Source organism: Mytilus galloprovincialis, chromosome 9, assembly GCF_965363235.1.
Source record: "Mytilus galloprovincialis chromosome 9, xbMytGall1.hap1.1, whole genome shotgun sequence".
In the NCBI taxonomy this organism is placed as follows: Eukaryota; Metazoa; Mollusca; class Bivalvia; order Mytilida; family Mytilidae; genus Mytilus; species Mytilus galloprovincialis.
This window is the reverse complement of record NC_134846.1, coordinates 12,722,206-12,733,770: the sequence shown is the minus strand read 5'-3', so window position 1 is coordinate 12,733,770 and position 11,565 is coordinate 12,722,206. Positions and strand designations below refer to the sequence as shown.

The 11,565-nt window shown below is 31.1% G+C and overlaps 2 protein-coding genes across 4 annotated transcripts in view; one reads left to right on the top strand and one right to left on the bottom strand.

Annotated features, from left to right (window-relative positions):
• LOC143044429 (RUN and FYVE domain-containing protein 2-like) overlaps nt 1–11,565 on the top strand; it is an 89,913-nt gene that overhangs the window by 9,210 nt on the left and 69,138 nt on the right. The gene's annotated exons all lie outside the window — the stretch shown is intronic.
• On the bottom strand, nt 3,982–10,441 carry LOC143044430 (uncharacterized). Its single transcript, XM_076216447.1, has 3 exons — nt 7,414–10,441; nt 6,410–6,493; nt 3,982–5,578 (listed from the first exon to the last, which is right to left on the bottom strand). Exons 1-3 carry the CDS (start codon nt 8,872–8,874, stop codon nt 5,285–5,287), a joined length of 1,839 nt encoding a protein of 612 aa, XP_076072562.1. The 5' UTR covers nt 8,875–10,441; the 3' UTR covers nt 3,982–5,284.

The window sequence follows — 11,565 nt, the reverse complement described above, 5'->3', positions numbered from 1 at the left end:
GTCAAATATGAACATATTTTTGTATTGTTTTTTGTCTTGCCTGTGGTGAATGCTCCAGAATGAGGGACATATAGATGCTAATCAAATAGGATAAATAAGGGTGGTTATTGGGGTACCTCCATGACAAATAACATTAAAAACTCTTGCCAAAAAATTTAAAACAATAATTTCATGCGTCCAAAGCGCTTTTCTGGATTTACCTATATCAGGAACGCTCAAAGCCAAACATTTGAAATCCAAGGGATGTATAAGTACCGGATCCGTTGAAGAGCTATATGACAAAAATACCTAGAATAAATAGCCAAATTCATCAAAAGTGAACTTTGCCTGAGGTAGTTGAAACCTTATAGTTTCTTTATAACTTCAAAATTTATAAACAGACAATTTTAGAAAAGATAATCATGTCAGTACAGAAGTATTGACTACTGAGCTGATGATACATTAACCCTCGGGGACTGATAGTCCAACAGCAGAGGTATCGACCAAATGTTTTGTAAAAAATTGAAAACAACACGTTAATTAAAAAGTTCAATGTGACAAGATAAAGATGTTTTAAGTTGACTTAAAGGCATGTGAGAAAGTTTAAATAGAACTACATGTATTTGTGTGGAAGTTTTATTTTAATGTGTTGATTATCTCATCCCAAATAGATTAAATAATAGATTTTGGTGAAATTTGACAAAAATCAGCTGGATTTCAACCAAATACATCCAGATAATTTTTGCTCTTTGATTGTGTTGCTGTCTCTTTGACACATTCCATTCCCTGTTTCCATATTCATTTGGTGACTGATCGTTCCGAATAGTAATACTATTGTATCACTAGCCTTTCAGCACTAAGGTTGTTAGTTAGAATCAGGAAGGTGCATTTAACTCAAATCTTAGTTGACTAGGATCATAAGTCGTTCTATCATGTCTATCTGAGCACTCTGGCCTGGCTTACTCCAACAATAAACACTGTCCACCACGAAATAGCACATGTATTATAGTGTTTAAGTAGTATTAAATTCAAATCAATCAATCAACTTTAAATTTAATCATTTCAGGTCCCTTTTATAGCTTACTAAACAGTATGGGGTTTAATCATTGTTGAAGGCTGTACAATGACCTTTAGTTGCTAACATCTGCATTATTTTGTCGCAGCTGGTGGATGGTTGTCTCAATGGCCATCAAACCACAATTTCCTTATTTCATAATGAATCCTTGTTTAAAAGATTAGCTACAAGTCACATTAGAGCATTATCCTTTGTCCTTTTTTTTTGATTGGGGGGGGGGGGGGATATTACACTTAATATACTGTTAGCATCAATATCAGGCCTGATATAAAGTACATGTACTATGGAAAGTTTTACAAAATATTTTATCTCACCTTCAACAAATCCCAGAATGCAACAGATTAAAGAGATGACAATACAATCCAGCGGTGGTGACTAGTGCAAAAAACTAATTGTGTAAAGAGGGTGGTAAAGGGTTATTTTCGTGCAACGTTTTCGGCCTTTTATTTCACGTATTTTCGTGTTTAAACGTTTTATTTCTCGTTTTCTCGTGTTTGGCTCGATTTGCGTGCTTCGTGTTTCCCCTTATTTATTTTCCGTGTTTCGTGTCAGTGCTCTTAATTTCTCGTGCAGGTCCCGAATTTGATTAAAAAGTCAGTGTGTTATAATACCTTCTGAAACTTGTGTAAACTTATAGAAATTGATGTATATATTGTTACCATTCTACTTTTGCTTTTGCAATATGTATGGTATTAATCGGAAATCCATCAAATTGTTAGCCTATGAATTCAATTTTTTATCAAGTAAGATGCAAGTAGCGGACGCTAAAAGGTGACCGCAAGGTCTTCATGTTCATTACTAATGGCTGCCTACAAGAACGAGTGGATATAACTTCTGGTACTTGTTTCCTTAATATTTACGATCTCATTTATAATGTTTATCGTGCTTCGTTTTTCTCGATTTTTATTTTTCGTGCTACGTTTTTGCGATTTTTTATTTAACGTGTTTCCGTGTTCAGTACCCCCCTTTACCACCCTCTGTAAAGCTTTATATTTCTGAGGGTAAAAGATGTTGAGATGCTCATACCTTGTATGCTCATACATGTACCTTGTTTAAGGATGTGATACATGTATGTTACCAATCAAATTTCTGTCCTTTCTTATGTGCTGTGTACAATTTTATTAAAAAACTATATTTGGTGTATGGAATGATTGAAATGTACATGTCTGTCTGGCAGAGTTCATTTAACTTTGATCACATTTTATGGTTAATTGGTCAATGTCAAGTGTTTATGCCAAGGTCTTTTTCTCAGGAACAATAAGCCATAGGTAAAATATTGGGGTAATGAAACGATTGTATGGTGTAAATGTCTGTCTAGCATGATTGTCTGACCTTGACCTCATTTTCATGGTACAAAATATAATTGATAATGGTAATGGAGAATGTGTCAAATAGGACTAGAGAATGGAAACGTGAATGTGTCAAATAGACAAGAACCTGACCAAAGAGCAGAAGACTGCCCAGGACCACCAATGGGTCTTCAAAATGACCAGAAAAAACTGCATCTGTAGGCAGGCATCAGCTGGCCCTAATATTAATCAATATAGTCAGCTTTATGTGTTCATGCTTTTGTCAGATATCATAATATATATACAGATCAAATAAATTTATAGTGTATAGACCAAGATTTGCTGTGAGATGTAATAGGCATGTACTGAATTATTATGTTGTTGAAAGGTGATTTATGGTTATTTAATTTTATCAGCCAAAAATTGTGTAAAAATTGACTGTTTTAGATTAAATATGTCTTTAGATTTGTTTTCATCACATCACAACTGATTTGTCTGCAACTAAGAAAAATTGTATTAATTTATCAAGAAATTTGATTTGTAATTTTTGTTGAGCCTCAGAATTCTGTTGCAAAAAGCTCTGCATTGTAATGAGATCTGGCCTTGGTGGCTTTAACAAACTTTTTAAAAGCTTAGTACAATGTATTTCAATTTCAGAAGCTAGAAGACCTGAATCTTTCATACTTTGTATATATAGATGCATATTAATGTTATGAAGTTTTTGTCTATTATATGTACATTGTCTGTGACTTCATTTTTATGATTCAGTGCAGACTACTAGAATAACTTTAAGAGTTTTATGTATTTGAATTTAACTCTTATTATTTATAACAGGATAAATATATTTGTTATGTGCAAACCATGCATAGTCCTATTGCGGTCAGACAGTTTTCGTTTGACCTCAATCTCATTTCATGGATTAGTGAACAAGGTTAACTCTTTGTGGTCAAGTACATCTCAGATTCTGTAAGCAATAGATCTACTATATTTGTTGTATGGAATGATTGTTAGGTGCACATGTCCTACTGGCAACCCCAGGTGTCATCTGACCTTAAACTAATTTTAATGGTTCGATTGTTAAAGTTTAGTTTTTGTGTTTTGGTCTGTTTTTCTTATACTGTATACAATATGTCAACAATATTTGGTGAATTAAAATATTTTACAAGGTACCTGGTAGTCATATCATTCCGGCATGTATTATTTGACCATGACCTCATTTTAACAGTTCTTTGTCAATGTTGAGTACCTTGGTCTTATTTTAATGGTTCATTGATCAATGTTAAGTTTTCATTGTTAAGTTTGCTTCTAAGATGTGCAATAGGTGAACTAAATTTAAAGCATATTTGTATATGGAATGATTGTAAGGTGAACATGTATTTCCAGTTTGGTTTATCTGACCTTGACCTCATTTTCTTGGATTCATGATAATGAATTTGAAAGTTGTACTGTAAAGAAGACTACATATTTCAGCATGTACATTCTTGTTAAAGGTTTCAAGAATTTTTCTAATTATAAACTTTCAGGAACAAGCTTATATCTCTTATGTAATATATAATCTCGTCCATAATATGATGTAATCTTAACATTAACTTCCTTTTAAAATCTTCTCTTGTAAGTGGAAAACGATAAACACACCCAAAATTATAATATCATTTATTAAAATATATGAATACTTGCACAATGTGCTTAGTATTAAAACACAAAAGTTCATGCATTAGACTACTGGATTTTCCGTCAGTTTTCTTCCATTTTCATTTAGAAATGTTCCCTGTCGACTACATAGATGTCATGAAGATTATAGTGAGCCACTTATTCCTCTAAGATAGTTATCCTGAACTACCAAATTCATCATGTTCATTCCAAAATCAGTTAAAAAAAACAAAACTTAAAAGGAAGATCCAGTAGCCAAACGCATGATGGATCAATAAGGCCATTCAAAATAAATCTTTTTGGATTTTAACTTTCATTTGATGATAATTGTTGGTGGAGTTTTGTAAACATTTCATTGATTGTTTTGAAAAGAAATAGAGGTTATTGTAATTTTTTTTGAAACACATATGAATTGCATTAGATAAAACATATATACTAGTAGCCGAAATAAAAAAAAAAAATATCACTTTATAAAGATGCTCTGTGCACAGATTAAAAAAAGTTCATGATATTCAAAATTGAAAAAAAATTGCTTTACAAATATTATTTTCTGTTGTAACATTTTGAGTGCTAGAAAAGAAACAAGATTTTTTTTGGAATAGCCTATAATTGACCGATGATATCATATACTGGATGGAACAGAAATAAGAGCACTGGTAGAGGTTATAAATAGAGAATTTACTTGTGTCATGTTTCCACCTTGTCAGATTTTTTCGTAAGGAAAACAGACTACAAACAATTTTGCACTAAAATTAAAGCTTTCTGTGCGAGGTTTATAATTCGTTGAAATGTAATTTTTCAAGTCATGTGTTCACTCTAAGCACACACAGCATTATTCTTTGGCAACAGTTGTTTTCCTATCATGCAATATGTAGATTCACAATAAACCCAATGGTAATTTTGCTTTTCAATAGCAACACAACAGTTGGTTTTAGTTGAACAGTCACTGATCACCTTTCCGGAACAACTGAGTTCAGTTCAGTGCTTTAAAGATCTTTAAATATGCAGCCAAAACTGGCAATAGTTTTCTGTATATGTTATTTTGTAGATTTTACATATTGTTGCAGTGTTTATCTAACCTTTTTTGTTTTTTTGTTTTTTTTTCGATTTTGCTATGGTTGTGTTGTTTCTTTTTCATCTTTTGGATTTTTGAATACCCCTTATGTCTTTAACAATGAAAAATATGCAGGGTATTTTCTTATTTTAGATGATAAGATTAAAATTCTCTATTTAAAACCTAAAATTATTGAAAATTGCAAAAATAATCTGTTGTAAGCTTAAGTGTTATTATTCACTCTTTGTCATGACCTCTTGATAAAAGTTCTTCTGTATTTGAGTTTTTGCCCGATTCATAACTAACTATGTCTGTTGATGAAACTTCTAGCTGATCACTAAAACATTTGTCATCACTAGACAAAATGTTTAAGTTGACCTCCTGCAATAAGGTGGCTATACTTGTTGATAAATCAGCATCGGTAAAGCCTAAATTTGTAAACAGCCACTTTTCGCCGTCTTGTAATTCAATGTTGTCTTGACTTCTGATTGGTAGTTGCTCTGATTGCTGCTTTTCACTAATTTCATCAGTCTGAAAATAGATTATAAATTGAAAAAAGATAATAATGTCGAATTTGTGGTCAATAGATTGGTATGATTTCCCTTAAACTGGCCCTTATTGTCAACAAAGAAAAAATATAATTATGGCATCAACCATTTGATTTTCTGGGGGGCTATGGATTTTTTTTTCTGGATAAACTTTTTTTCCCGCCTTCAGCGAAAGACTATCTATTTTTTTGGCGACAAGTCGAAAACAATTTTTTCTTTCAATTTTAGCATTACATATAGTGGCAGCTGAGGGTGAAACAAACAATTTTTTTTTCTCAGGGTCAAAAACAAATTATTTTTTCTCTCCAAAAACTGGAAACAAACTTTTTTTTCCAAAAAAATCCATAGCCCCCCCCCCCTAGAAAATCAAACGGTTGCTGCCTAATCATGAAAAATTTGAATTTTTGAAGATGTAATTTTTTGTCCCTTTTCTATTCTCTTGAATATTGGGAATTTGTTTCGTTTTTTTATTTTTGTTGAATTCCACAATGATGACACTTATTTACATGTACTAATTCATGTAATTAGGAACAGTAGATGAGTTTTAGATTTCCTTTTTAGTGAATGAACTTTCCCTGTTGACCTTTGGTCTTTTCTGGAAAAAACATGTCAAACTACAATGTGAGTAAAGATTTGTTTAGTGATTGCAATTTTTCCTAGAAAATTCACTACTGGAAGATAGTTTATAAAGTAGAAAGATCCAGCTGTAAAATATAGTAGGTACATTCATTTATGTTATTTGTTGAATGTATAAATTACATGATAAAAAAATCCACTAATGGTTTTGAGAGCTTTGTTTACATATTCATGGTACCTTTGTGTTATAATTTTGGTCAGTCGATAAAGTTGGTATTTTTATTCCAAACAGTAGCTCTTCGTCTTGTGAATGCTTTCTTTTCTGTAAAAGATAAAGTTTAAATTTTGTAATTATATATAGTATTCATGACTTGGAAGCAGATCCATACATTTATTTTATTATTATTTTTATCATCTCATCTTGTCATGTCTGTTTATGCTTATATGTTATGTTATAACTTTAGATGAACTTCTTTGTGCCATTGTATCTATATGGTGTTTGAGAAATAAAGAATCTTGATATATTTATAGGAAATAGAAGAACTTATTGATATTTTAATTTATAATTACAAGTGTTCAGTTGATTGCATATCTATAATCATGTAGGCAAATAATATTGCAAAGTACTAAAAGTGAATTGAGAAATGTTTGCAATGTTTTTATTCATTGCATAAATTGGAACACTTGAGATAGGTGTTGCTCCCATATTTCTTGAAATCACAATAACTTATGTTGCATTTGTGTCCAGTAATTTAACAATTGCATTTTTACAGATGTTCTGTATTCTATTTTTAAAATACTATTGTTTCGTAATTAGTTCAAGAACAAAAAAAGAATAATAGAAGTTAATGTTTAAAATGTAAACCTGTATTTTAATATACAAAAGTTTAAAATATAGATAGCTTTTGTTATTAATGCTATCTCAATATATCTTACAAAAGTTAAAATTATTTGGAATTTGAAATGTAAATATAATTATAACCTAAAATTGCTTAGTCTGTTTTTCATTTTGTTTTCATGTTTGAAATTGTTTTTCAATTTTTCACAACTTCTATAGCTCATTATAACATTGTATAAGGTATAAATTGGTTTTACTCATTGTTGAAAGCTGTACAAAACCTCTTGTTCAGATCTTTCTCTTTTGGTCTGTTGATAGTTGTCTCAATGGAAATCCTAACAATTTTCCTTATTCTTATTGTATGTTTCATATCCATGGCCATGTCTGTTAAGGTCTATACTTACTTTTCCCCTTGTCTGCTTTGAATTTAGAGATGTAATATCATTTTCTATAGAAATGACTGGCTCATCTTTGCTGCTTCCAAAGTTTTCACTTAGATGTTGTCTGGATTCTTGTGTTTGACCGTTTTTAGATTGTTCTTTTGTTAAAATTGCCTGATTTTTACAATGTTCAAAATCACTGTATTTTGAGCAGCTTGGAAACACACTGTGATTATTAAGTGTTTCCAGATTATGTTCATTGGTTGCAGAACTTGTTGATGAACTGCTGCCGATTGTTTGTGGACTAGATTTTTGTGTTTGGGAGGAAATGTTGTAAAATACATGTGACTTTGACTCCTCCAGATCATTTGCTTTGAAGCCAATTTTGTAAGATGTCTCTGTAATTTGTATTTGAATAGCCTGTCTATTGTCTGAAATTATTGCAGAATTCTTCAAGATTTCATCACTTTGACTATCAAGAGTTTGTGTTGTCCACCATTGGTTTAAAATGCTGTGTATATTCAGTGTAAATAGTCCATGTTCATGCATAGTCATCAGTGCATTGTCAATGATTGATATATTATTCTGAATATTATAAATTGTACACAATGTTTCTTTATGCTTTTTTGCTTCCCTAGAATCATTTGAATTTACAACTTTTTGAAAAGTTGCAACTAGAGACTGAAATTTCTGAGGAATTATGGCTTTTGGATTTTGAATCAGAGTCATAACAAGCTCCTTATCTGAGCCAGTCTGTTTACATTTTCCTCTGTTGTGTGGACTATAAAACGGAACTGCTGAAGGCCAGTTTTCAGGAGGAGACTTCCAAATACCATCACATTTTGCTTCTGGATCTTTTCCTTTAATAATTTTACACAGAATGGTGGCAAGATTGCGTGTAATTTCAGTAATGACTTCAGATTGCCCTTTGCACCGAATCTTGATAAAGTCTGTTTCTGTTTTATCCATAGTGAGACTAACATTAATATTTTTCAAAGCTGCTTTTATTTCTCCAAAATCTTTACAAAACAGCATGTTTTGAATGGCTAATTGGATCTTCTCTTTGTTCCTTCGAAATATATACAACTTGTAAAGCAGTTCACGTCTTTTTTCTTGCCATGCATCTACCTCTTTCTGGTATAGGTAGTTGATTTGTATATTTTTGTGCTTGCAGCAATCAAGCAAACTTTTCAAGAGGTCTTCATTTGATATAGACTTTCCTTGTCCATCTTGTGATTTGTTTTTTGGGTCATAAAATGGTTTATTTAGTGGCCAGTGCTCAGGTTTATCTTTCCACATCCTTTTGGGTTTTGAATGTGTTTCCCGTCCAGTATAATGGAGTAAAATATTAGACATAATATTGTGCATCCACGAAATGTCACAATACAATACTTTGGTCAGATTAAGGTGTGCCATCATAAGTGTTTTTTTAAAATGAGGATTATATATTTTTTTAAAGTAGATTGATAAACAGAAAGATATCATATTTACCAAAATGCGAATTATTATTGATTGCTTGCTTGATTGATTAATCGATTGATTAATTGAATAATTTGCTTGCTTGATTGATTAATCGATTGACTAATTGAATCATTTGCTTGTTTGATTGATTAATCAATTGATTAATTGAATAATTTGCTTGCTTGATTGATTAATTGAATAATTTGCTTGATTGATTGATTAATCGATTGACTAATTAAATAGTTTGCTTGCTTGATTGATTAATCGATTGATTAATTGAATAATTTGCTTGCTTGATTGATTAATCGATTAATTGAATAATTTGCTTGCTTGATTGATTAATCTATTGATTAATTGAATAGTTTGCTTGCTTGATTGGTTAATGGATTGATTAATTGAATAATTTGCTTACTTAATTTCTAGTTATATCTCTATTTCCAGCATATATACAGGTTGAGAACATGTATATTTACAATTTATCTGATAGTTTAGGTTCAACTTAGGTTGGTTAACTTGGTTTGAGGGCAGGAAATTGAATTTCACTGTAAAATTAAAGTTTTTTTGGTAAGATCAGAAATTTTGAATTGCATCAGGCCACCTACAGACCCCTCAGAGAGGCTTTTTACTGTACAGAGAATGTGGCACTCACCCTACACAGGGCATCAACTTTAATATCTCTATTTCCAACTGACACTTAGTTATGATTGATTTGGTAGACTTAGCTGCTGTGATTGCTTAATTTGAATGCTAATACATATTCTTTATTTACTTCAAAGCTTCTCATGTCTTTAAACCATTGGCTTCTACTTTAAAATGGAGTTCTCAAAATTAAAGCTCCTTTGGAATTCATACATTTCATTGATTCAAAGCTCAAAAGTTAATATGACAGTTACCTATTTAAGTCTCTTGATTACAGTGGCGGATCCTGAAATTATCATAAGGTGTTTGGGGTTCCACTGACTTCTCTAAGAAGGGGCCCGTTCAAGTCATGCTTCAGTGATTTCCTATTAAATTAACCAAATTTCCAAAAATGGGGCTGCCCGAAGGCATATTATTAATATATTTAGACATAATCAGCAGACAACAGTATTTTAGCCATTTAATTCCAGAACAAGTGCAAAGGTTCACAATGTTTGAGACTTGTTTATTTTTTTAAACCATAATAACTTTTTATTTATCAAGATGTAGTGTCTAAAAGATTTTTCAAATAATCAGTATTCCGTGACAATTCAGTAGTTGTATTGTCAGAAAAGAATAAGAACAATACAACTTATGACAAGGGGAAAAGAAAATGAAAATTTTTATTTGGTTTTGAACCTAAATGTCTTGAAAATTTTTGAGTTGAAAATATTATTTTGGGACACAAATTTACATTTATTGAATATGTTGCAAAAAAAAGAAATTCAGTGAAAAATTGATTACGAAGTTGTAAATAAAAAAAAAATGATTACAATTTACAAAAGTTTAGTGTCAAGAACTTTAATTGGCCTACAAATCGTATTTAAGCAATCAAGCAAGGAAATTTCATTTTACAAGATAAGATCACATCTTATTCCTAACCCTCCTCCTTTTTCAGCCGGGCTTGGGACCGGCCTTGGCGGAGTTGAACTAAGTTTAGATGCAAGCTATATGGTAATAAGAGTGGTGACATAGCAAATGAAAAATTAACCATGATTGCTGATGAAAAGATCAAATAATTTCTCCCTTGTCACTTTAAAAAAAAAAAAATATTCTCACTTTAAGTTTAGTATAAAAACTAAATGCCCCTTCTGCAAAACAACAGATGTGTTTAGAAATAAAATACTTAGATTAAAGGCTTATATCTATAAAAATGATAAAAATGATAATTGTTTTGATTTGAAAAAAATTCTGAAACACAATGTGATCTAAAGACCAAAAGCAAGTTTCTTTTTAGAAATAAACACCTCTTGACAATTAGATTTAAGAATTACTTACCTTTACCTGTATTTCAATTCAGTGTGCCTTGAAGGACAGCCAATTCAACAAATGAAAAATATTGTAAATTGTAGCTATAAATATGCATTCTTCTGGTGGTTTGCCAGTAATGTAAGATGAAATTCAGCTCTGAAGGGGTATATAAATGTTATTAGTGCAACATTAAACTTCTTTGGTAACTTTTGTCTAAAAACTTGGTGTGAGAATTTAGTTTCAATATAAACATTATTAACATTTACCACTTATCTTAATTGGATACATTATCTTTGTTTTTATTTCATGAGAAACCTGTGCTGTACCTTTACCTTGATTAAAATAGTTTAAAAATAGATTTGGAAATCCAGTTAAACTATAATTTCAGCTTCCTTGTTAAGTTAACCATATTAAGGCCAAAGCAATTACATTATTTGTACAATTCACTGATATAAATATGAATATACTTTAATGGCAATTTATGAACTGCATGGTGAATACTCCAGAGTAAGGGACATAATGATGTTAATACAATGGGACCTGACTGACCTTTTAAAGTATTGGTATAAAGATTTACATTCGAGATGCAGAAATAACGGTTTACAAAATGTATGAATACCAGGGGAGGATTTAGGCAGGGGCGTTGCGGGGATGCCTCCCCCTAAAATTTGCAAAGCATGGGTTATCTTCAACTTATTTGAGTATCAGAAGAGACCATTCCATCTTTTCTAACATTCAAAGTATATAAAACAGTCAGTTTAACAGAATCAACGTGATTACTAATCA